At 41.7% G+C, this 27,016-nt stretch overlaps 1 protein-coding gene across 1 annotated transcript; it reads left to right on the forward strand.

Annotated features, from left to right (window-relative positions):
• Nucleotides 1-12,480: 12,480 nt before the first annotated feature.
• Nucleotides 12,481-21,512, forward strand: LOC127453892 (uncharacterized). The gene is made up of 4 exons (XM_051720649.1): nucleotides 12,481-12,615; nucleotides 12,877-13,745; nucleotides 16,734-16,909; nucleotides 20,514-21,512. The coding sequence occupies exons 2-4, from the start codon at nucleotides 13,580-13,582 to the stop codon at nucleotides 21,042-21,044; spliced, it is 873 nt and encodes a 290-aa protein (XP_051576609.1). The 5' UTR covers nucleotides 12,481-12,615; nucleotides 12,877-13,579; the 3' UTR covers nucleotides 21,045-21,512.
• Nucleotides 21,513-27,016: the final 5,504 nt, after the last annotated feature.

Here is a 27,016-nt window from a genome sequence, read left to right on the forward strand (position 1 = left end):
ATCCAAAATACAGCAAAAACAGTGATATTGTGAAATATTTTTACAATTTAAAATAACTTTTCTATTTGAATATATTGTAAAATGCAATTTATTCCTGTGATCAAAGCTGAATTTTCAGCATCATTACTGCAGTCTTCAGTGTCACATGATCCTTCAGAAATCATTCTAATCTGCTGATTTTCAAATATGGGCATATTTACAGCACATTTTACACATTTACACCCGAACAGATATTTGCAAGCACAAGCTTCGTTGATGATAATGAGGCAGCATAAACACTAGTTAAAATATAATCTAAACATTCATATTATTTTTATATCATATTACATATCATATTTATATCATACAGCATACAATTTAAATACCTGCTTTAGCCGAAACATTTAAATGTAACCAAAACTTGCCTATTAGGACATATTTCAAATTTCAATATTTGAATACTGGCTGGCAAGTTTGGAAATAGTCCAACTAGTAAAATATGTACGTTTATATAAAATAGCATGTCAACTAATGTAAGTAAAGACTTACTCATCCGAAATTGTATCCTCGGCTGGATTAAGTCACTCTTCAAATGTTCATTGTCGGATTTCCACTCTTCTTCTGAGGAAAATGTGAACTCTTCATAACTATCCAGGTGCTTCCTCACTTGTGTAGCATGCCATCTTCCAAAGGTGCAGAAAAGTGAATGAACTTGATGCTTTTAAGGCACTGTTGGGGGCGTTTACCATTTGCATTGATCGCCTCAGCACATTACGGTATGAATAGCGCGCTCTGCTGGTGGGTGTGATCATATTAGGGATAATTAGCTGAGCCAGGAGAAACTGTACATCGCTTTGTTTCATACAGATTACATTGCAGGAGAATATTTGTTTTAAATTTGAATTATTTTATTTAAAAGTAGACATTTTAAGATTTCATTAGACATATGTGTGATAAATATTCGCTGAGTTTCAGTTCATTTTTGTGACGTGTTTCAGAAAGATGCTCGCAGAGACAGAGATGGCTGAAAGCGCACCCTGTTTATTTTCTTTATTTTACAAAAGCATAAGGTTTTGTTATTGTGAGTGTACACAAATAAAAGTAGACCCTTTATAGTCTCTAATGATGTTTTACACTAATCTGTATGCCCAAAAATATTTTATTTTGTAAAATGTTGATTATTTTAAGTTGTTTCCGCTGTTATGACGCCGGCGCATCCATCGACCCCAGAGGGTTAAGTCAACAATCAAAGATAACCATCAATTATCAAATTCAATAGAATATTAATTATTATCAAAGATAATCATTAAAATCAATGGAACATTAATAAGGATTAAAATCGCTGGGGCACCGTCCTGGAATCAGGGGCTAATAACTAGACACTATAACAGTCTCAATATAGGATTGTTCTCTTGGGAAAGTCGACGTCCGGAGAACATCAACATTCAAAAGGAAAACAATGAAGGCTTTGAATCTGAGCACTGACATCACCTGCCAGCCATTGACACAGGTGTATGCAAAACAAACCAAAACACTTCTTAAAGTATAACAGTTTATTGATGCAGTAATATCAATTAATAATCAATACAATGCAGTCAATAAACCTCCGACTTCCAACTACAAACTAAACAGTAACATGATTAGATTTGGTAACAAAATAAGCCAATAATACACAAGAGGAAGGTATGTGTGTGTGTGTGTGTGTATGTGTGTGTGTGTGTGTAAGGAGTGACGCACACAAAATGGCAGACGTGGCTCTCGTGGAGAGTACGTAACGCGAGGTTTCCGGCCAGAGAATGTGGCCACGAATGTGGGCGGAGAGAGGCTGGTTAATGGCGTCTGCCCGTAGCACGTGTCTCTGCTTGTATGATAACTTAGGGACAAAGTTGAGCTTTATCGCCAAATTATCTACTAGCCAAATGTGTGTGAGAGAGAGAGAACAGGATGATGGCACCAAAGCCGGTTTTGCGATCACGGGAGAGAAAGCAACTGTTAGTTTATCACTCAGAGACGCGGTGAATGGCTCGTAAACTATTCCCGCGGTCTTTGGTTCTTTAATGGATAAACTCAGTGTGTCGGTCTCATCTGCGATGGGGGAAATACACAGTCCAACGTGGTTGGACGACAACACAGCAAATCTCATTCGTGGTAAAAGTACGTTACAGTAATACCTTAAGTATTATTAGCAGCAATGAATGGACTCTGCGGTCCATAAGCAATAACATTGATACACAAGAATAACACACTATAATAATCCATCTCTGCCCAGATGCTGCTGGCGCTCAAGACCACGGAGGTCATTCCCCAGTCGCTGCTGGCGCTCCTGACCACGACGACTCCGCCCTCTGAGTCTTCCTCGACTCCGCCTGCTCATCTTGTGACTCCTCCTGTGGCTCTGCCTCCCACGGCTCCGCCCACTCTGGTTCATCCTCCTGAGTCTCAAGTCCCTGCTCTTCTTGCAGCTCAACCCACATTGACTCTGGCTCCTCCTCCAAAGACGACTCCTCCAGCGGGTCCGTCTGCTTTTCCAAAGACTCCTCCCCCAGCGGTTCTGTCCGCTATCCCAGAAACTACTCCTGTGGCTTCGCCCACTCCACCTCCGAATCCTCCTCCCGAATCACAAACCTCTGCTCCTCCTGCGGCTCCGCCTGCTCCACCTCTGGATCCTCCTCCCGAAACACAAACCTCTGCTCCTCCTGCGGCTCTGCCAGCTCCACCTTCGGCTCGCCTCCTGAACGAACTGTGGCTTTGTGGCCACCTCCCAGGGCTCCTGACCCAGTCCCTGCCCTGTGGCCACCTCCCAGGCCTCCTGACCCAGTCCCTGCCCTGTGGTCACCCTGACCTGATCATCTGCAGGCTCCTCCCTGGCCACCTGACTGTCCGCCAACTCCTCCTTGGCATCTTAATCACCTCCAGATCCTTCCTCGTCTGCCTTCCCATCCATCTTTGGGCACCATGAGTCGTCCCTTTGTGTGTGTGTGTGTGTGTGTGTGGGGGGGGGGGGTTCTGTCACTAACTGCCTTGTGTTTTTTCCCTCACCATCAGTTCAGTTCAGTGACTGTATAGTTTTCCCCTTTGTTCATGGACTACACTTCCCAGCATGCACCTTTTTTTTTTACACTCACCTGCCCTCCATCTTCCTCAGCTATTCCCTGTTCCCTCATCATTCTTCTGTGTGTATATATATCTTGTTTCATTCACTCATTGTCAGTTCTTGTACTTATGTGCATATGATCAGATGTAGCATTTATGTGTAATGAGGTGCAAGTAGCTGAAATAAGCACAAATGTCAGTGCATGTCAAAACATCTACAGGATCCAAAAACAAAATGCCTCAGACACCAGAGTTTGTATATCTACATGATCAGAGATAATGCATTATCTAATAATCACACAGTTAAGATTATGTACTGTAAGTAATTTAAGTAGTTATATTTTTCATTAGATTACTACTAAATTTGTAATGGCTTTTGTTACTAAAAACCTTTCTCTGTTCTCTATTTTAATACTATCTCTTGAATAATAACTTTAAAAACTTGAAGCAATGTTTAGGAGAAACACTTCAAGGCTATATTATTAAAATTTAATTTGTTAATATTTACATCAATTAGACTTTACCATATCACCCAGTAGCTCTAGACTGGTTGCCCACTGAAGCTAAGCAGGGTAGAGCCTGGTCAATACCTGGATGGAAGACCTCCAGGGGAAAAACGTCCTGGTTACTTTCGTAACCTCTGTTCCCTGATGGAGGGAACGAGATGTTGTGTCGATGTAGTGACCTTGGAAGCCCCAAACACCTCTGATCTTTGAGAAAAGGCCAATGGGAATTGGTGAGTGGTATTTGCATGCCACTCCCCTGGACATACAGGTATAAAAGGAGCTGGCTCACAACCACTCATTCAGGTTTTGTGATGAGGAGCCGAAACGGGGTCCTGGCCATTTCAGCGGGTATGTAGTTCAGAGTTGTGGCAGGAGGGACACAATGTCTCGTTCCCTCCATCGGGGAACGGGGGTTACGAAAGTAACCAGGACATGCTTGCCCTGGATCAACAGCCGAAGCCTCCGCAGGATGAGCGATATTGCGAGCAACTCAAGGCAGTTGACATGCCAATGCAGTCGTGGCCCTGTCCCGGAGCCCGCGGCTGTGTGCCTGTTGCACACGGCGCCCCAGCCACGCTCGGAGGCGTCTGTCATAACCACGACGCACCTGGGGTACTTGCATTAAGGGGACTCCTTCCCACAGGAATACAAGGCCCGTCCAAGGGCTGAACAGGTAGCGGCAGATCAACGTGATGACCACGCGATGTGCCACAGTGCCATGCCCACCTTGCGACTCGAGTCTGATGCCAGTGCTGAAGCGGTCTCATATGCATCGACCTGAGCAGCGTGACCACCGTCGAGGATGCCATATGCCCCAGGAGCCGCCATGCTCTGTCTGAACAACTTCAACACTGACTGCATGTGCTCGCTCGTGAGGCATGCCATCGTGGAGACTGAGTCCAAGTCCAACCCGAGAAAAGAGATAGTCTGTACCGGGGAGAGCTGCTCTTTCCCCAGTTGACCTGAAGCCCCAACCGGCTGAGGTGCCAGAGCACCAGGTCCCTGTGCTCACACAACAAGTCTCGAGAGTGAGTGAGCCAGCCAGAAGATGCAGACGCCCACTTCCCTTAGTGGGGCATGGGCTGCCTCTGTGATTTCCGTGAAGATGCGAGGTGACAGGGACCGACCGAAGGGGAGGACCTTGTACTGGTGCACCCAGCCCTTGAAGGCAAACTGAAGAAAGGGCCTGGGAGAAACCGAGAAGTTGAAGTACGCATCCTTCAGGTCTACCGCCGCAAACCAATCCTGATGCCGGACACTTGCTAAAATGCGTGGGATCTTGATCCATGTCATGGCAGGATATGCTGAATAGCCTCTGTCTGCTTCTTAACCGCTGAGAACTGCTGGGCAAAGTCCTCGACGGTGTCGCCAAATAGGCCGACCTGGGAGACGGGGGCGTCAAGGAACCGTACCTTGTCAACCTCCCTCATCTCGACTAAGTTGAGCCATAGGTGGCGCTCCTGGACCACCGGGGTGGACATCGCCTGCCTGAGAGTCCACGCTGTGACCTTCATCGCCCGAAGGGCGAGATCGCCGAGCGCAGCTCCTGCATCAATCCCGGGTCAGAACTACTCTCTTACAGTTCTCTTAACACCTTGGCTTGGTGCACCTGCAGGAGAGCCATGGTGTGCAGGTCGGAGGCGGCCTGTCCAGCGGCACTGTAGGCCTTAGTCGCCAGAGAAGACGTACAGGTGCTGGACGGGAGTCTCGGGTGGTTCCACCAGGTAGCGTGGAATCACCAAGTACCCCCTGGCAGCCCCACTGTCGAGGGTAGTGAGAGCGGAGGAGCTCAGAGACCGGGTCCGGGCAGTGAAAGTTGCCCACCACGAACTCGTGAGCTCCTCATGCACCTCTGAGAAGAAAGGGACCGGGGCAGGGCATGGCCGTGAGCGGCGCTCCGAGCCCAGGAACCGATCATCAAGCCGCGAGGGTTCAGGGGGGAGTGGAGGATTCCACTCAAGCCCGACGCTCACAGCCACCCGGGCAAGCATGGCCACCAGCTCCGCGGCGGCCTGCGACTGGGCCACCGCACCCAAAGGTGGGAGCCCAGTCGAGTCCTCAGCATCAGACTGGACCAGCCCGCTCTCTGATGCTGCAATCGAGAGCTCATCCACTTCGCGAGCGCCGAATGAGATCGAGAACTCGCCCTGAGACGAGCCAGCAGTCTCATCCCACAACTCGACTGGGGCAAATGAGCGTACTGGGGAATGGGAGGTCCGTGGGGAGTTACCCCCCAGTACTAACCAACGCGGCCTCAAACCCGTAGGTAGAAGGACAGCGCCCAAGCACGACAGCAATCGTGGCCATCGGAAGTGGAAAGGTAACAACCGCAAGCAGGAAATAAACACAGACAGAAAGACATCTTTAAAAAGATCAGTGTCACTCTTTTAGTAGAGAAAATATACTCTTTTATCACAAGAATATATACTCTTATAGACTGTCAAAGTGCCCAGGGGCATTCTCTGCACTCCACCGGTGCACGAGGGGGAGAAGTCACTGTAATGCACCGTAAATCCAACAGTTTTTTAGAGGTGAATGGAAGGCAGAGGATTCAGCTTGCTGAACACAACTGCTCAGATTCAAAATCTGAATGAGTGGTTGCGAGCCAGCTCCTTTTATATCCGTATGTGTGGGGAGTGGCATGCAAATTCCACTCCCCAATTCCCATTGGCCTTTTCTCAAAGATCAGAGGTGTTTGGGGCTCCCAAGGGCGACCCTAGTGTCACTACATCGACACAACTTTGAATGAGTGACAGATAGGGAGCTAAAGTTGCTGCTGGAAGAGGTGTTAGTTAGGCCAGCAGGGGGTGCTCACCCTTCAGTCTGTGTGGGTCCTAATGCCCCAGTATAGAGATGGGGACACTATACTGTTTAAAAAAAAAAAAAAAAAAAAGGCCCTGTCCTTCGGATGAGGTGTTAAACTGAGGTCCTGACTCTCTGTGGTCATTAAAAATCCCAGGACACTTCTCATAAAGATTAGGGGTGTAACCCCGGTTTCCTGGCCAAATCCCCCCCCCCCCCCCCAAATTCCCCTTGGCCCATATCAATTATTAATCATAGCCTCCTAATAATCCCCATACTTGAAGTGGCTCTATCACTCTACTCTCTCCTCTCCACCAACAGCTGTGTGATGAGCGTACTGGTGCACTATGGCTGGTGTTGCATCATTCAGGTCGATGCTAATCACTGGTGGAGAGTCCCGTTCACAATAAAGTGCTTTGAGTGAAGTGTCAAAAATGTACATATAAGTGTAATTTATTTGAAACTACACCAAGATGTATTCTCATACATGAATAGGACACATGATAACAGTATACTAACAACACATAATTATTGCTAATAACCAAACTTGCTCCTAAACGTAGCACACTACATTTACTGGAGTCCCATATGAGGTTTTAATGAGTTAGATCCAATTAATTAATTTAAATATTGATTAATAACTACAGAAATAATTACCAATTATTTCTGATAGTAACACTGATCTAAACAACCAGTAAAGCCCTACATAATCACACGAGCCTCAAGGAACTGGGTCAGAGTTAAAGGACGGAGGAAAACACATTCTACCTGTGTCCTCATGCGATTCAGGTAAGAGGTTTACGTCTGGGCAGAGATAGAATATTATAGCGTGTTATTCTAGTGTTTCAAGGTTTTTGCTTGTACAGTTTACGGACCGCCAAGTCTGCTTAGTACTCGGCGTATTAAGTATCACAAATTTGTTTTGCTGTATTGTGGTCCAACCAAATTGAATTGTTGTGCATTTTCGCCATCGCGGGTGAGACAGCAACTGAGTTCATCCATTAGAGTCAAATAACGCAGGACTTTTATGAGCCCCGCTCGTAGAACTGCGCCTCTGAGTGATGAACACGGCTGCTTTCTCTCCAGCTATCGAGAAATCAGCTTTCGGGCTGTCACTTAATAATCTCTCTCTCTCTCTCTCTCTCTCTCTCTCTCTCTCTCTCTCTCTCTCTCTCTCTCTCTCTCTCTCTCACTAACCACACTGACACACACACACACACACACACACACTGATACACACACACCTTATGTGTTATAGGATTATTTTTATTTCCATATCTAATCATATCACTGTTTAGTTTGTAGTTGTAAGTCGGAAGTTTATTGACTGCATTGTATTAATTATTAATTGATATTACTGCATAAATAAACTTTGTTTATATTACAAAGAGAAGTGTTTTGGTTTGTTTTGCATACACCTGTGTCATGCTGACGGGATGTCAGTGCTCGGATTCAAACCTTCATAAACCTTCATTGTTTTTTTTCCCCGAAAATCGATATTCTTCGGATGTCGATTTTCCTAAGAAAACAAGCTAATATTGAGACTGTTTTAATATTCGGTTATTAGTCCCTGATTTCAGGGTGGTGCCCCGTCAATGTTATCCTTATTAATATTCTATTGATTTTTGATAATTGATAATTATCTTTGATTGAATTTGAATGATCAATAAGCTAGTGTTAATTGTAATTAATGTTTCATCGATGTTAACAATTAACGACTATCTTTGATAATTGTTGATTTAAAGGATTAAAAAAAAGCTAACATTGATTCTCATCAATGTTCTATTGATTTTAATAATTAATAATTATCTTTGATAATTATTAATTATTGCTAATAACCAAACTTGCTCCTAAACGTAGCACACTACATTTACTGGAGTCCCATATGAGGTTTTAATGAGTTAGATCCAATTAATTAATTTAAATATTGATTAATAACTACAGAAATAATTACCAATTATTTCTGAAAGTAACACTGATCTAAACAACCAGTAAAGCCCTACATAATAATTGGTGCCCCGTGTGAAGCATCCTACGTGCCAGTTCTGTCACAGTGTGTATGCATAAGAATCCAAAGTAATAACTTGAAATCCTTACTTCAAAGTTTGGTTCTGTTTGACAATTTACTTCTCAAAACTTGCCAAACATAAGCCAGTGTGGTGTGAATGTGCTCTTAAGAGTGAATTAGGGGTTGGTAAATTTACTATAGTCTGCTTAAAATCTGCTGTTGTTATTTAACTCCTAACGCTTTCATCTAAATGTTACAGAGAGGTGCCAAGTCACTTCACTGACATCCACCAAAGAGAGAACGCAGTGAAATTTGCACATTACATAACAGTAGACCGTAAGCCACAGGTTGAAGCCTCTCAACTGTGCTTTTGTGCTAACATTATATCAACTGTAAAACAACAAGCTGTCAGAGCCACTATCACAAGAATTTTTATGGCCCCAGTAAAATGAGTCACCAATCGCCCTGCATGATTGGAGCTAAAGCTCCACAGAGGTTAGTCGACCCAGCACTGCAAGATGTAGTTGCTGCTGTCCTCCGTCTCTCCATAGAGGAGAGAAATAACCTTAACGGCTACAATGTTAGTCGTTGTGATGAAGCATTGCAGGAACTAGTTGATTATGTCAACAACCCGGTCGGGAAGCCAATGCGCACAATCCTGGACCTTGTGGGCCAAATGTTCCTTCTTCATCACCACAAAACCCAACTGCAAACCGCCGAGACCTTTGTCTTTTTGTCCAATTTTGCACATACTTTTTGCTTTAAATCAAAGTTTGTCATGTTGCAATTCACCTTTGAGCTGGTTGGTTTGGTAAATGGCTTAGAACACTTTTATGAAGGATTTTCTGAAAAGCCTATGGGAAAAATACGTCTGGAACCCAGACGGCTGAAAAGGGGGGTGGACACAGTTGTGCTGTGTAAAGTCACTCCCCCGTATCTGTCGCTTCAATTTAAAGTGCACTTCAAAGAAACAATTTTAGCTTTTAATGATAATTAGGCCTTTTATCTTTTTTTTTTCTTGTTTTTTTTTTTTTTTTTGACAAATAGAATTTTCGTACAGTACAGTCGCACCAAAATACCACCAGCACATTAGTTTCAACACACACGAGGGGACCGGGTTTTGGACCATTGCTACTCTCCCTTCCGGGATGGCTACAAATCCCTCCCCCGCCCACCATTTGGCAAATCGGACCACTCTTCCATTCTGCTTCTGCCCGCTTACAGGCAGAAACTGAAACAGGAAGCACCCACCCTCAGAACGATCCAGTGCTGGTCGGACCAATCAGATTCTATGCTACAAGACTGTTTTGATCACACGGACTGGGAGATGTTCCGGTCCGCCTCTGATGACGACATCGAGCTTTACGCTGATAGCGTAATGTGTTTCATCAGAACGTGCGTAGAGGACGTGGTTCCGACCAGAACAATACGGATCTATCCGAATCAGAAACCTTGGATTAATAGCGATGTTCGCGCGGCACTTAATGTGCGGACCTCCGCTTTTAATTCCGGGAACGCGGAGGAGCATAAACAAGCCAGTTATGCCCTCCAAAAAACCGCAAAACACCAGTACAGGAGCAAGATTGAAGGACAGTTTAACACCACCAACTCTAGAAGCATGTGGCAGGGAATTAACATCATCATGGACTTTAAGGGGAATAAAAACTCCACCATGAACACCACTGCCTCTCTCCCGGATGAGCTAAATACTTCACTCTCTGTCTCTGTAGCGGATGTAACCCGATCCTTCCGACGGCTGAATATCTGCAAAGCCGCGGGCCCAGACGGCATTCCGGGCCGCGTTATCAGAGCGTGCGCGAACCAGCTGGCTGGTGTTTTTTCGGACATTTTCAACCTTTCCCTCTCTTTGTCTGTAGTCCCCACATGCTTTAAAACATCCACCATTGTGCCTGTTCCAAAACAATCAAAAATAACTTGCTTAAATGACTGGCTTCCTGTTGCTCTGACCCCCATCATCAGCAAATGCTTTGAGAGACTAATCAGAGATTACATCTGCTCTGTGCTGCCTCTCTCTCTTGACCCGCTGCAGTTTGCTTACCGCAACAACCACTCCACTGATGATGCCATTGCATCTACAATACACACTGCTCTCTCCCACCTGGAAAAAAAGAACATTTATGTGAGAATGCTGTTTGTAGACTACAGCTCAGCATTCAACACCATAGTGCCCTCCAAGCTAGATGAGAAACTCCGGGCTCTGGGCTTAAACAGCTCGCTTTGCAGCTGGATCCTGGACTTCCTGTCAAGCAGATGCCAGGTGGTTAGAATAGGCAGCAACATCTCCTCCTCACTGACCCTCAACACTGGAGCCCCACAGGGCTGTGTTCTCAGCCCACTCCTGTATTCCTTGTACACACATGACTGTGTGGCAACACATAGCTCCAATGCCATCATTAAGTTTGCTGATGACACGATGGTGGTAGGTCTGATCACTGACAATGATGAAACAGCCTACAGAGAGGAGGTGCACACTCTGACACACTGGTGTCAGGAGCACAACCTCTCCCTCAACGTCAGTAAGACAAAGGAGCTTGTGGTGGACTTCAGAAGAAAAGACAGAGAACACAGTCCCATCACCATCAATGGAGCACCAGTGGAGAGAGTCAGCAGCTTCAAGTTCCTGGGTGTCCACATCACTGAGGAACTCACATGGTCCATCCACACTGAAGTCGTTGTGAAGAAGGCTCATCAGCGCTTCTTCTTCCTGAGACGGCTGAGGAAGTTTGGAATGAACCACCACATCCTCACACGGTTCTACACCTGTACTGTAGAGAGCATCCTGACTGGCTGCATCTCCGCCTGGTACGGCAATAGCACCGCCCACAACCGCAAAGCACTGCAAAGGGTGGTGAGAACTGCCAGACACATCATCGGAGGTGAGCTTCCCTCCCTCCAGGAAATATATACAAGGCAGTGTGTGAAAAAAGCTCGGAGGATCATCAGAGACTCCAGCCACCCGAGCCATGGGCTGTTCTCACTGCTACCATCAGGCAGGCGGTATCGTAGCATCAGGACCCACACCAGCCGACTCCATGATAGCTTCTTCCCCCAAGCAATCAGACTTCTGAACTCTTGATCTCCCACGATCAAAATACATCAGCACTGCACTTTATTACCCTTACTCTTATATCTCACACCAGACTGTCATAAATTATATTATTATTATATTATATTCTCTCTTAACAACTGACTATCAACCGACAGCCTGAATGTCAATACGGTACAATACTGTACATTCTATATATACTATATATACTTTTTAATATATTTTTATTTTTTATTTTTATTGAATAATGTGTATCTATATAGTGCATATTGTATACTGTACAGTGTATGTTATTATTTGTATATTGTTGAGTGTAATTATGTGTATATCAGATGTTTAAATTGTGCTGTGTTAATTTGGTGTTATTGTAAATTGGTACTGTCTCATCACTGTCACGACTGCTATGTTGATCGGAACTGCACCCAAGAATTTCACACACCATTGCACTTGTGTATATGGCTGTGTGACAATAAAGTGATTTTGATTTGAATTCATTGGTAGAAAGACAGACACACAGATATGTTTTTATGGATGTATGGATGGATGATTAAGCAGCGGTAATTATTTTGTTAAGTGGATTTAGTCCAAAAATAATATTGTAAATGTGTAGTTTTGTTTGTTTGTGTGTTGTCGCATCAGGGTTAGACTTTTTCTAGCTGATGTGTTAGAATTGCACATATATGCAAGCATTACACATTTTCGAAAACAATCACAGTGTATAAAATGTGTTAGTATATTTCACTAGGAGTCTATCTTGTGTGATTGCTCATGTTTCGAAATTACTATCCTTTTTTTTTTTTTTTTTTTTTTTTTTTTTTGTGAAACTCTTTTAATGAGGAAAACATTACTGAGTGCACCTTTAAGACAATTTCATTTTTCAGTATTCTGTTAGTTTGTTTGCAACCCGCCAGTAAACCCACAAAAGAAGGTCTATTGTGATCATAAACTGATGATGTTCAGCAGGTGGCGGTAATGCTCGTAAAGTGTGAACGGCTGTTAACCAAGAAGAAGAAGAAGAAGAAGCTGTTTAGTTTCTCGCCATCTTGCAAAGAGAAAACAGTGAACGCTGTGGGCTGAAGATTAATTAATTTTAAGTAAAACTTTCAGAGGAGTTGTGAGAACAAGACATTTCGACGGATATTTTGCTTAATACAAAGCCGGTGCGTGTCTCTTTTTTTCTGAATTCATTAAAGCTTGTGATGTACCTAAAGAACAATTGTGACTAAAATAAGAGCAATAAGTGTGAATTGAGGAACAAGTATTGAATTATGTACATTATACAACACAGTCAAATTGCTATGAAAGAACCTGTTTTGCTCAGTGATCAGATATTTTGAATGAGAGTGAGTGATAACGAATTCTCTGCATTTATGCTGGTCGGTGTTTTTTTGTTTTTGTTTGAGTGTCTTTTCTTCCATCAGATTCACGCGATTTCACAGCATCTGCCATCGGATTACATCTGGATTGCATAAAGAGTTCATGGATACAGACAAGAGGTTCACCCCTTTCTTTTCATTGGATTTTAAAGGACTGATAATCGATTTAACAGTTTTTTTCACCTTTTCCGTTTTATTTTAATTTTCATATACAGGACTGATTGTAAATTGTATTGCATACTCTGTATTGAGTTTTGAAGTATATGCAGAATAAGCGGTTACATTGGTTTTTCTATCCCATACATGTTGTGTGTTTTGCTTTTGTGCAGAGCCACATTTATGCACTGAGCCCATTCATCCTGACAATTATCTATTATTTTTTATTCACACGGGACATTACATTAAGTAAAACTAGACGTTTTTATATCACGCTAATATTGGGTAAACTATTCAAAACTTATTTTTTAATTTATAAGTATTTTATTATTGGTGTACGCATGACCTTTTTGTCAAGATGTTTGAAAATGGTTGGGGTGACATGTTGGGTACTTGAACACGGTGCGTTATTGGCCACCATAATTCACACCTTTGTGTAACCCCACCCACTTTTCCACACCTATAGCCTAGGCCTGCTTAAGACCCTGTCACACCAGATGACTTTCCCTCAGATTTTCGGTCTGAAGCTTTTGTTTACATAATCGCTGGACTTTCTGGACTTCTGCATGCTACACATTTTTCTACAAGAAGTATGGAGTCCAATCGAAAGTACCACTGGACGATACAAAAGGAGGAAAAGCTCATTGCTCTTTGGAGCCAACATGACTGTTTGTATGACAGAACCAGCATGTCATTTCACGACAAACTCATAAGAGATAAGAAATGGATGGAGATTGCTGACGAACTAAATATACCCGGTAAGGAACTATTAAATACATTAACGATTATAGAATAAGGAGCTAGTTCATTGTTCCCCATTTCCAGTGATTACTCCATTATTACTGTAATTGTTTATCGACCGTTACATTTCTTATCCGCCTGTCTTTGAGAAAGCCTTTCTCATATGTGGATCATTGACTTGATGCTGATTTTTTGTCCAGATCTATTAACACACCTCTATTAATGCACTTTGATGAACATGTATTGAGTTCAAATCGGAGCTCGACCAATAGTGGATGTTACAGATAACGATAACTAAAGTGGTGAAAAAAGCTGATAACTGATTAATCATATGATGGTTTTAAAAAATGTTTTATTCAATCATTTAAAAAAAAAAATCTTAGTCTTTCATTATTGTTATAGCCACAGACATAAAGGCTACAAGAGTCTGAAATAAATAAAACCCCATATGCAGTTTACTGTGCAACTAAAATACCAATAAAAAAAAAAAAAATGATGTTTTAATTTGGTGCAAAATGTGGGACTTTAAACTATAAATGAGGCCGCAGTGGTGGAAAGAGTACTGGAACTATTTACTTAAGTAAAACTATTGCCACTGAAGAAATAATTCACTTGAGTAAAGTAGAATTAGTCATCTGGGTCTTTTCGCAGCTTACACAGGAAAAGAACCGCCCATTTAGGCAAGAAAAGCCATCTAACTGACATGTAAAGCGACCAATCTCAGTGGGGTTATTGGAGATATATCATGCCATAATAAAAGATAGGCTTGGGAAAATAATTAATATAATGGCGCACGAGTCTCTGCAGGCAATTGCACAGAAAACCATCCATCCATTTTTAAGTCAAACATTTTGCTTTATTGGTTAAAGCAAAGTCCAATTCTTTTTGTGTACCCCCTGGAACCTGCGTACGCTAACCTCTGGTTGGCAATCACTGGTAGACTAATGCAAACATGGTGTTACTTTTGTAGGCCTGCTATTGAGGAAAATGCATAAAAATAATTAAAAGTCTCATTAAAAGCTGAAATTCTTACAAAAGTTGTCATGAGAAGCACAGAAAAATAATTTATTATTATTTCTTAAAATGCAATGGAACAATTCTGTTTTAAAATGTTTTCATATTTATTCTAAATCAAATTCAGGTGATGTAACTGGTAGCCATGTTGTTGTCAAGTATGATAAACAAAAAACAGATAGGACCCCTTTAGAAGTTTAAAATATATAGTTTGTCATTTAATTGAATATCAATAATTTGACATTTTTTATGAAAAAGCACAATTTGTTCGTCATTTGGTGTAAATCTGAAAAACTTGATTTTCTTGACTAAAAAATTCATGATATTTGTAAAAGGTTTGACAGCTTTGTTTACACTCTTGTATGAAAGGCGCAAGGAAAGTATTTTAATAGCTTTTTCAAGATTAGATTTCAATAAATATGGCGTGTGTTAATCTACATTTTTAAAAGATTTGTAATATCACTTCGTACAACCTTTTTTGTCAATGACCCATATATTTGAAAAGGTTTAAAAGTTTTGCCTTGCTGTTCTTGCTCTGTATGTTTATCAGTGTTTCCCCTAGGATTTATTTCAGCAGCGGTGCTGTTGTGCGCGCGTCCACAAGCCCACAACGCCGGACCTGTAGCAACATGCGTTGGTCGAAGAATAGCTTAAAACAGGGATGTCAAACTCCATTTCAGCCTGAGCCACATCAGGGTTTATTTGTGCCCTCAATGGGCCTGTTGAAAATGTGGCACCAGCACCTGCTTTTGTAGCACCTATGCAAATAATATGACGTTATGTGAATTGAAATGCACATTTGACAATAAAGCATTGATTTTGAGGTTGGGATGCAGATGAAAATTATGATATTGACAACAGTAATGTTTGTGGGGGAAAGTGAACACCTAATCTGATATTGCTAAATTGAGATATTCTGACAGTGTGACTAAATTGGGTCTCTTTTACAGATTCCTTTCATCAGGCTCCTACTGATTAAACTACAGTTATCTCTTGGAATTTCTGATGGCAAACAAAACAACTTCCATTTTCAGAGAGCATTGCAAGAGTGCAGATTTTACACAGATGGAAAACTGATAGCTTGGTCCATAATAATTATGAAAATTGACCAAAGTCCTTCCATAAAATCCATAGTTTTAACAATGATATTTGTATTATTTCATGGTAACATTGGTAAAACCATGCATGGCTCCTCACTTCCATGATTAGCAACTATGTTTTCTATATAAAAATCTATGGCATTTATGTAACGAAAAAAGAGCAGCAGTCTAAATACATACCATAGTTAATACAGTACAGTTAGTGTTACTACAGTAAATCCATGGTACATTTTTGTAAGTGTTGTGATCTGTGAATTGAAAAGTCTTCTGATTTAAGTTTTCTCTTGTTTCCTTTGTCAGTGTCGTTTAGAATGTGGGGGCTGTTTATTTCTCACTGGTTCACAAGTGCATTTAAAATAGTCTGTTCGCTTGAGACCAGTCCGTGAATTACAGCACCTGCTCTGCGCTCGTGCTGCTTGATTCATGATAGAGCTGTGTTGACAATTGCTCTGTGTAGTGCTGTTTCATCCACTTCTGAAGCGAGCAAAATACACTCCAAAACATACAGATGACAGGGGAAGGCTCATTAATATTCAGGAGGAAAACGTTGCGATCCCCTGCCATCCTTCGTTTCAGAAATGAGCTCACAGGCCACTTGAAATGAAGCGAGTTTGACGCGTGTGTTATGCGGTGACGTCACTGTGAGTGTGTTTGTGTGACAGGGTCTCTTTCTCAGTGTACAAAGTGCACAGCTGACTGGGGCTGGCAATCATTATGTTGCGGCAAGAATATTAAATGAACGACATGAAATCCCAACAGCGGCACTCATAATGCATTTAGGAGAAACACTGTTTATGGACTAGTGGTTTGTTTTTGCTGCTTTTTAGTTTGACTTTTTAAAATTGTTTATATTATAATAATATATAATATTATAATACTTTTTAATTTCAGTTAAAGATGTTAAACAAAGGGCTGGATCAATAAGGACACAATACTCCAGGATTCTGAAGCCACATGCAAATAGCAGCTGTGGCAAACCTTTAACATCAAAACAACTCTGGCTCCTGGACAAATTGGAGTTCTTGAGGAGACATTACGTCCCGCGGATCAATGAAAGTAGTTTGAATGTAAGTACATACAGTAGGCTGCCAGTACTGACACCAATGAGCCAAAACATTATGACCACTCACAGGTGAAGTGAATAATGTTGATCATCTCCTAAAACGGCCACATGTCAAGGTCTAGGAGGATTAGATGGTAAGCGAACAAACATTTCTTGTAATCAACGTGTTGAATGCAGGAGAAATGGGCAGAAGTAAAGACTTCTTATGGCCAGACGACTGGGTCAGAGCATCTCTGAAACGGCAAGGCTTGTGGGGTGCTCCCAGTCAGCAGTGGTGTGTACCTACTGACAGTGGTCTGAGGAGGGACAAACCACAAACCGGCGACAGGGTGTTGGGCCCGAGGCTTATCGATGTGCGAGGGTAACGAAGGCAGTCCCGTCTGGTCCGAACTGACAGAAGGTCTACTGTAGCACAAGTCATCGAAAATTGTAATGGTTATGGGAGGGATGTGTCGCAACACCCAGTGCATCGCACCCTGCTGTGTATGGTCTGCGTAGTCACAGACCGGTCAGAGTGCCCATGATGACCCCTGTCCACCGTCGAGAGTGCCTACAATGGGCACGTGAGTGTCGGAACTGGACTTTAAAGCAGTGGAAGAAGGTTTCCTGGTCTGATTAGTCCCGTTCTCTTTTTACATCATGTGGACGGCCATGTACAGTGATGTGAAAAAGTGTTTGCCCCCTTCCTGATTTCTTATTTTTTTGCATGTTTGTCACACTTAAATGTTTCAGATCATCAAACAAGTTTAAATATTAGTCAAAGATAACACAAATAAACACAAAATGCAGTTTTTAAATGAAGGTTGTTATTATTAAGGGAAAACAAAATCCAAACCTACATGGCCCTGTGTGAAAAAGTGATTGCCCCCTAAACCTAATAACTGGTTGGGCTACCCTTAGCAGCAACAACTGCAATCAAGCGTTTGCGATAACTTGCAATGAGTCTTTTACAGCGCTGTGGAGGAATTTTGGCCCACTTATCTTTGCAGAATTGTTGTAATTCAGCCACATTGGAGGGTTTTCGAGCATGAACTGCCTTTTTAAGGTCATGCCACAGCATCTCAATAGGATTCAGGTCAGGACTTTGACTAGGCCACTCCAAAGTCTTCATTTTGTTTTTCTTCAGCCATTCAGAGGTGGACTTGCTGGTGTGTTTTGGATCATTGTCTTGCTGCAGAACCCAAGTTCGCTTCAGCTTGAGGTCACGAACAGATGGCCGGACATTCTCCTTCAGGATTTTTTGGTAGACAGCAGAATTCATGGTTCCATTTATCACAGCAAGTCTTCCAGGTCCTGAAGCAGCAAAACAGCCCCAGACCATCACACTACCACCACCATATTTTACTGTTGGTATGATGTTCTTTTTCTGAAATGCGGTGTTACTTTTACGCCAGATGTAATGGGACACATACCTTCCAAAAAGTTCAACTTTTGTCTCGTCAGTCCACAGAGTATTTTCCCAAAAGTCTTGGGGATCATCAAGATGTTTTCTGGCAAAAATGAGACTAACCTTAATGTTCTTTTTGCTCAGCAGTGGTTTTCGTCTCGGAACTCTGCCATGCAGGCCATTTTTGCCCAGTCTCTTTCTTATGGTGGAGTCATGAACACTGACCTTAACTGAGGCAAGTGAGGCCTGCAGTTCTTTGGATGTTGTTGTGGGGTCTTTTGTGACCTCTTGGATGAGTCGTCGCTGCACTCTTGGGGTAATTTTGGTAAGCTGGCCACTCCTAGGAAGGTTCACCACAGTTCCATGTTTTTGCCATTTGTGGATAATGGCTCTCACTGTGGTTCTCTGGAGTCCCAAAGCTTTAGAAATGGCTTTATAACCTTTTCCAGACTGATAGATCTCAATTACTTTCTTTCTCATTTGTTCCTGAATTTCTTTGGATCTCGGTATGATGTCTAGCTTTTGAAGATCTTTTGGTCTACTTCACTTTGTCAGGCAGGTCCTATTTAAGTGACTTCTTGATTGAGAACAGGTGTGGCAGTAATCAGGCCTGGGCGTGGCTAGAGAAATTGAACTCAGATGTGATAAACCACAGTTAAGTTATGTTTTAACAGGTGGGGCAAACACTTTTTCACACAGGGCCATGTAGGTTTGGATTTTGTTTTCCCCTTAATAATAACAACCTTCATTTAAAAACTGTATTTTGTGTTTACTTGTTATCTTTGACTAGTATTTAAACTTGTTTGATGATTTGAAACATCTAAGTGTGACAAACATGCAAAAAAATAAGAAATCAGGAAGGGGGCAAACACTTTTTCACACCACTGTATGTATGTAACCTGGGGAAGTGATGGCGCCAGGATGCACTGTGGGAAGTCTACAAGCTGTTGGAGGGAGTGTGATGCTCTGGGCAATGGTCTGCTGAGAAACCCTGGGTCCAGACATTCAAATGGATATCAATTTCACACGTACCATTTACCCTAAACATTGTTGCAGACCAGGTACACCCCTTCATGGCAGTGGTATTCCCTGATAGTGGCCTCTTTCAGCAGAATAATGCGCACTGCCACACTGCACACGTTGTTCGGGAATGGTTTGAGGAGCATGATGAAGAGTTCAAGGTGTTGCCCTGGCCTCCAAATTCCCCAGATCTCAATCCGATGAAGCATCTGTGGGATGTGCTGGACCAACAAGTCCGATCCACAGAGACTCCACCTCGCAACTTACAGGTCTTGAAAGATTTGCTGCTAATGTCTTGGTGCCAGATACCACAGGACACCTTCAGGGGTCTTTTAGAGTCCATGCCTTGGCGGGACAGCACTGTTTTGGTGGCATGCGGAGGACCAACAGCGTATTAGGCAGGTGGTCATAATGTTTTGGCTCATCAGTGTTTATGTAAAGGTTTCATGTTAAAATTAGTGCTGTCGGTCAATGACACTTTTTTTTTTTTTTTTTTTTTTTACTCGTGATTTATCCCATAACTTTGATCTCGATCAATCGCAGATTTTGAAAATGCTGAAATGTCATGCCAAAATGCATTTATTTCATTCTTAGGAAAGAAAACAAAATAATTTGTAACAATAATGCTTTAACATTTTCCAGACAAAGATTATCCAGACACAGTATAAAGATAGAAATTCACTAAAAGAGCACCAATTCAAGAAACATTAAATGTTTCCCAAAGTCTAAGAGGATGGTTGACTAATTGAAAGAACTATTTGCCCCATTGGTTGCATGTTCATTGCAATGGACATTTATTCTCTTAAACTAATCCTTCTCAATATTAATCTGCCGGTAGACTCTGGCAGTAGTAGCAGACGTGCTTCTGTGGTTATTATATTGCGACTTACAGAGGCTGCAAAGTACTTGATTTCTATCACAAGTCCAGTCTGGGCTTGTTTTGTACAACAGTTTACAACAGAGGTACTTTTGTAGCCATCAATTTATCATTGACAGGGAATAGGTGTGTGTGTGTGTTATCGCAAACGCTCTGCCCTACTCAAACCAGTGTTTATGCTTTATTAATGGTAAATGCATTAATCACAATTAAGAAAAAAAATCTAGTTAAACTTTTTTTTTATTGATCGCATGTGCTGATGCATTAATTTCGACAGCTCTAGTTAAAATGAGTTTTCTTATTTAGGACTTTTTGTCTTTACAGCTTGCTGCAGAACAGCCGGGTGTCAAACAGGAGCCAGTTGATGTTGTTGTTGTAGGCCAGGCATTCACTGATGAAGACGGAAGTTTTTCAGACATGTCTGCAAACACTCTGGACTCTGAGAGTGTACAGATTGCTCCAGAGCAGCCGGATGTCAAGCCAGGGCAAGTTGATGTTGTTTTGGACCAGGAGTTTGCTGATGAAGACGCAAGTTTTTCAGACATGTCGGAAAACACTGTGGACTCTGTGAGTGTACCACAGCAGTCGACACCCAAGCCACCTCAGGGCAAAAAGAGAAAGGGTTCTGACAGCGATACTGAAGTGGAAGCGATCAATTTGCTTAGAAAGATGTCAGCCACTGTAATGACTGGCTTGAACCAAGCAAATGATTCTGAGGCCATTTTTGGCCAGCAGATTGCATCCGACCTGCGTGAAATTCAAAATCCAGTGTTGCGGAGAATGGCCAAAAGGAAAATACAGATGTTGGTCTATGAATATCAAGACAAAGACCAGCTTGAGAGAGGGAAACCGTGAACAGGACAGTTAGCTTTTTTTTTTTTACTTTAACAACATTGTGTAGCATAATGTTTACCTTTTGTTGTACTATTCAGTTGTGTCTAACACCTTGGGTGTGTCATTGGTAGGTTTTATTTCAGCTTTGTAAAGTTTATATTTATTACTTATAGTGCTGTATAGCATTGTATATAACTTTTTATAAATGTACATGTAGGCAGGGCCGTCATTAGGGTGGTGCAACCGGTGCAGGAATCTCCCACATTCGACCTGGCCATGGGCCTGCCCGGTACGTATATTGCAATTGTGTAGTTATATTATGCATTATTAATTTTCCATATAGATTAAATGCTTTACAATTTTGTAATTATATATTTTTTACTTTAATTTATTTTTATACTTTTAAACAGTGTTTACTTTCTACCAAGTAACATTTCTGTTGGTCAGCTCTTTGCACAATGTGACAATAAATGTGAAAGTTCTTATGGAGTATTTGGTCTTTTATTGCATTATTTATTGTACAGTACATAGCTTTACATTGTAGAAGTATATCATAGACTACATTAACATATATATATATATATATATATATACAGGTGCATCTCAATAAATTAGAATGTCATGGAAAAGTTCATTTATTTCAGTAATTCATCTCAAATTGTGAAACTCGTGTATTAAATAAATTCAATGCACACAGACTGAAGTAGTTTAAGTCTTTGGTTCTTTTAATTGTGATGATTTTGGCTCACATTTAACAAAAACCCACCAATTCACTGTCTCAAAAAAGTAGAATACATCATAAGATCAATAAAAAAAAACATTTTTAGTGAATTGTTGGCCTTCTGGAAAGTATGTTCATTTACTGTATATGTACTCAATACTTGGTAGGGGCTCCTTTTGCTTTAATTACTGCCTCAATTTGGCGTGGCATGGAGGTGATCAGTTTGTGGCACTGCCGAGGTGGTTTGGAAGCCCAGGTTTCTTTGACAGTGGCCTTCAGCTCATCTGCATTTTTTGGTCTCTTGTTTCTCATTTTCCTCTTGACAATACCCCATAGATTCTCTATGGGGTTCAGGTCTGGTGAGTTTGCTGGCCAGTCAAGCACACCAACACCATGGTCATTTAACCAACTTTTGGTGCTTTTGGCAGTGTGGGCAGGTGCCAAATCCTGCTGGAAAATGAAATCAGCATCTTTAAAAAGCTGGTCAGCAGAAGGAAGCATGAAGTGCTCCAAAATGTCTTGGTAAACGGGTGCAGTGACTTTGGTTTTCAAAAAACACAATGGACCAACACCAGCAGATGACATTGCACCCCAAATCGTCACAGACTGTGGAAACTTAACACTGGACTTCAAGCAACTTGGGCTATGAACTTCTCCACCCTTCCTCCAGACTCTAGGATCTTGGTTTCCAAATGAAATACAAAACTTGCTCTCATCTGAAAAGAGGACTTTGGACCACTGGTCCAGTTCTTCTTCACCTTAGCCCAGGTAAGATGCCTCTGACGTTGTCTGTGGTTCAGGAGTGGCTTAACAAGAGGAATACGACAACTGTAGCCAAATTCCTTGACACGTCTGTGTGTGGTGGCTCTTGATGCCTTGACCCCAGCCTCAGTCCATTCCTTGTGAAGTTCACCCAAATTCTTGAATCGATTTTGCTTGACAATCCTCATAAGGCTGCGGTTCTCTCGGTTGGTTGTGCATCTTTTTCTTCCACACTTTTTCCTTCCACTCAACTTTCTGTTAACATGCTTGGATACAGCACTCTGTGAACAGCCAGCTTCTTTGGCAATGAATGTTTGTGGCTTACCCTCCTTGTGAAGGGTGTCAATGATTGTCTTCTGGACAACTGTCAGATCAGCAGTCTTCCCCATGATTGTGTAGCCTAGTGAACCAAACTGAGAGACCATTTTGAAGGCTCAGGAAACCTTTGCAGGTGTTTTGAGTTGATTAGCTGATTGGCATGTCACCATATTCTAATTTTTTGAGATAGTGAATTGGTGGGTTTTTGTTAAATGTGAGCCAAAATCATCACAATTAAAAGAACCAAAGACTTAAACTACTTCAGTCTGTGTGCATTGAATTTATTTAATACACGAGTTTCACAATTTGAGTTGAATTACTGAAATAAATGAACTTTTCTATGACATTCTAATTTATTGAGATGCACCTGTATATATATATATTACACATATATATATATACACACACACACTGGCTGCCAAAAGTTTGGGATAATGTACAGATTTTGCTTTTATGGAAAGAAATTGATACTTTTATTCACCAAAGTTGCATTCAACTGATCACAATGTATAGTCAGGACATTAATAATGTGAAAAATTACTATTACAATTTGAAAAAAATGTTCAGAACTTCTTAAACTACTTCAAAGTGTTCTCATCAAAAAAACCTCCACATGCAGCAATGACAGCTTTGCAGATCCTTGACATTCTAGCTGTCAGTTTGTCCAGATACTCGGGTGACATTTCACCCCACGCTTCCTGTAGCACTTGCCATAGATGTGGCTGTCTTGCCGGGCACATCTCACGCACCTTACAGTCTAGTTGATCCCACAAAAGCTCAATGGGGTTAAGATCCATAACACTCTTTTCCAATTATCTGTTGTCCAATGTCTGTTTCTTTGCCCACTCTAAACTTTTCTTTTTGTTTTTCTGTTTCAAAAGTGGCTTTTTCTTTGCAATTCTAAGGCCTGCACCCCTGAGTCTTCTCTTTATTGTTGTACATGAAACTGGTGTTGAGCGAGTAGAATTCAATGAAGCTGTCAGCTGGACATGTGAGGCGTCTACTTCTCAAACTAGAGACTCTGATGTACTTATCCTCTTGTTTAGTTGTTCATCTGGCCTTCCACATCTCTTTCTGTCCTTGTTAGAGCCAGTTGTCCTTTGTTTTTGAAGACTGTAGTGTACACCTTTTGTATGAATTTTTTTTTATTGATTCAAAGAAAAAAAAAACAACACAAACATACACACACTGAATCAACATTTAACTTTTAACCCTCATTATTATCCCTCCCCAAACACCTACCCCACCCTACCCCAAAGAACACCCCTGTGGTCACATAAAATAATACACACACACACACACACACACAAAAATAAAAAAATAATAAACATGCATAATTAAACTAAACATCTCTCTCCTCATCCCTTCCCCTAGAGTCCTCCAAAACTGCCAAATACCTACCCCACTTCCTGAAAATTAAGTCCTCCAGCCCCAGCCTTCCATCAATCATCTTCTCAAAATCCGCCACCCTCCCCATCTCTGCACACCACTCCGGAAATGGTGGCGCTCCGTCTGACTTCCAACCCCTTAAAATAATTTGTCTGCCAATCATCACACCAGTCAGAACCCAATTTTTTTATAAATTTGTCCCCCGAATTTATAACTTCCCCATCGCCCAAAATGCAAAGTCTGGGGCAAAGTAAAATTTTAGTGCCCAGAATGTCACACAAATAATTCTGAACCTTTAACCAAACATCTTGGATCTTAACGCATCCCCATAAAAACATGGGTTGTGTCTCCAACTTCTGATTGGCATTGCCAGCAGGTGAGTGTGTCTTTAAGACCAAGCCTATATAATCTACAGGGGGTCCAATAAAATCTTTGTAAAATCTTAAATTGCATAAAGCAAACCCTTGCATCTCCAGATGCAAACTTGACATTTTTCAGAATCTTAGTCCACACTCCATCCTCCAATACCAAGTTCAAATGTTTCTACCATAATCTCTTAATAGAAGTTAAAGCTCCATCTCCCAGACTCTGAATCAGCAGGGAGTAATACACTGATGTCTCATGACCTTTCCCAAAAGCAGTAATCACCTCTCCCAAAGTATCTGCCATTTTTGAGGGGTGCGTGCTACTCCCAAAAACAGTACAGAGCATGTGTCGCAGCTGTAAATACCTATAAAACTGAGATCTGGGAATCCCAAAATGATGACCCAAATTCTCAAAAGATCTCAACACTACACTCATAGAGGTCACCGAATGTAGCAACCCCCCTCACAATCCACTCTGACCAACAGATAGGGGACTTGTTGATACATAATTTTGGGTTAAGCCATATGCTTGAGGCAACATTTAAATAAATGCCCGAATTGAATACTCTGGCCACTCTTGTCAAAATCATGTGCAAATGTGAGATAACGGGGTGTGACTTAACTTCTCTGTTTAGTTTGATAGAAATGCTTTGCAATGGCCAAATAGGGGCAAGAATATCCTGTTCAATAGAAAACAAGGAAGGGGCTCTTTCAGGTGGAAGCGACCAATGAGCCAAATGCCTGAGACCGAACGCATAATAATAAAACAAAATCTTGGGTAGGCCTAGCCCACCTTTGTCAATCGGCCTATGTAATTTGTTGAAATGTAGTCTGGGACGTTTACCATTCCAAATGAAGGACTTCACTATGTTATCAAATTGCTTAAAATAAGAGAGGGAGACATCTATAGCGAGTGAGTGTAGCAGGTAGTTGAATTTTGGAATACAGTTCATTTTATTAACATTAACCTTCCCAATCATCGATAAATGTAATGAAGCCCATCTGTCCACATCACTCGAAAAACTTTTTATTAAATCAAAATTAACACTAACTAAATCAGACAAATTTGCTGGGAATAAAATCCCCAAATACTTAATGCCCTGTTTGGGCCACTGGAAGGCACCCGGCTGGAAAGCCGTTACTGGACAGTAGGCTGTCAGAGCCAAAGCTTCAGATTTAGACCAACTGACTTTGTATCATGAGAACTTGGAAAAGGAATTAATAATTCTGTGGAGGCAAGGCAAAGATCTAGTAGGTTCAGAGACAAATAATAAAATAACATCTGCGTAAAGCAGAAGCTTATGCGCCACACCTCCTGCAACCACCCCTGGAAAATCATCCTCCTTTCTTATCGCGGCTGCTAATGGTTCCAGGGCAAGACAGAACAATAAAGGGGAAAGAGGGCAACCCTGCCGAGTGCCCCTATCCAGAGTAAAATAATCTGAAATTAATCAATTTGTTTGTGCCGCTGCTACAGGGTGTCTATAAAGTAACTTAATCCAACCAATAAATGTACTCCCGAACCCATACATTTCCAAAACCTTAAAAGATAATCCCATTCTACCATATCAAATGCCTTTTCGGCGTCAAGTGAGATGGCAGTGACCGGAGACTGATCATTCGCTACTGACCACATGATATTGATGAGACGCCTGATGTTATCAGAAGAGCTACGGCCCCGAATAAACCCCACCTGATCTATATGTATAAGAGATGTAATAACCTTACTTAATCAGTTAGCCAGAATTTTTGACAATATTTTTACATCTAGTTGGATCAGGGAGATTGGACGGTAACTTTTACACTCGCTGGGATCTTTGTCTTTTTTAAGAATCAGACTGATCCGGGCTTGTGTCATGGTTGGAGGAAGCTTTCCATTCTTTAATGATTCAGTATAAACTTCTAACAAGTGGAGCCATTTCTGTAGCATAGGATCTAAAAAATTCTGCGGCAAAACCATCTGTCCCCGGAGCCTTGCCAGTAGGTAGGGACTTAATTACCTCTTCAAGCTCCTCCAAGGTTATCTCAGAATCAAGAGAGTTTTTTTGCTCAGTCATTAATTTAGGGAGTTCTAGAGGTTTCACAAAGTTTCTAATATCTTCATCAGTAGATGAAGATGTGGAACTATAAAGATCAAGATAGAACTCTTCAAAGGCATTATTAATATCAATGGCTGAGGTAAAAATTTCACCACCAGCAGATTTCACTGAGGGAATGATAGAAAGAGACTCTCTCTGCTTTATACATCTAGCCAAAAGCTTCCCTGCTTTGTCCCCCGACTCAAAGTATGACTGTCTTGCCCTGAATAACCAAAACTCCACTTTCTGCGACAAAATAGTATTATATCTATATTTCAGTCAGGTCAATTCTCTGAGGCCATCAGCTGACATACAGCGCTTCAGCTCTTCCTCTGCACTTTTAATATTCTCTTCCAACTC

Source organism: Myxocyprinus asiaticus, chromosome 16, assembly GCF_019703515.2.
Source record: "Myxocyprinus asiaticus isolate MX2 ecotype Aquarium Trade chromosome 16, UBuf_Myxa_2, whole genome shotgun sequence".
NCBI classification, from domain to species: domain Eukaryota; kingdom Metazoa; phylum Chordata; class Actinopteri; order Cypriniformes; family Catostomidae; genus Myxocyprinus; species Myxocyprinus asiaticus.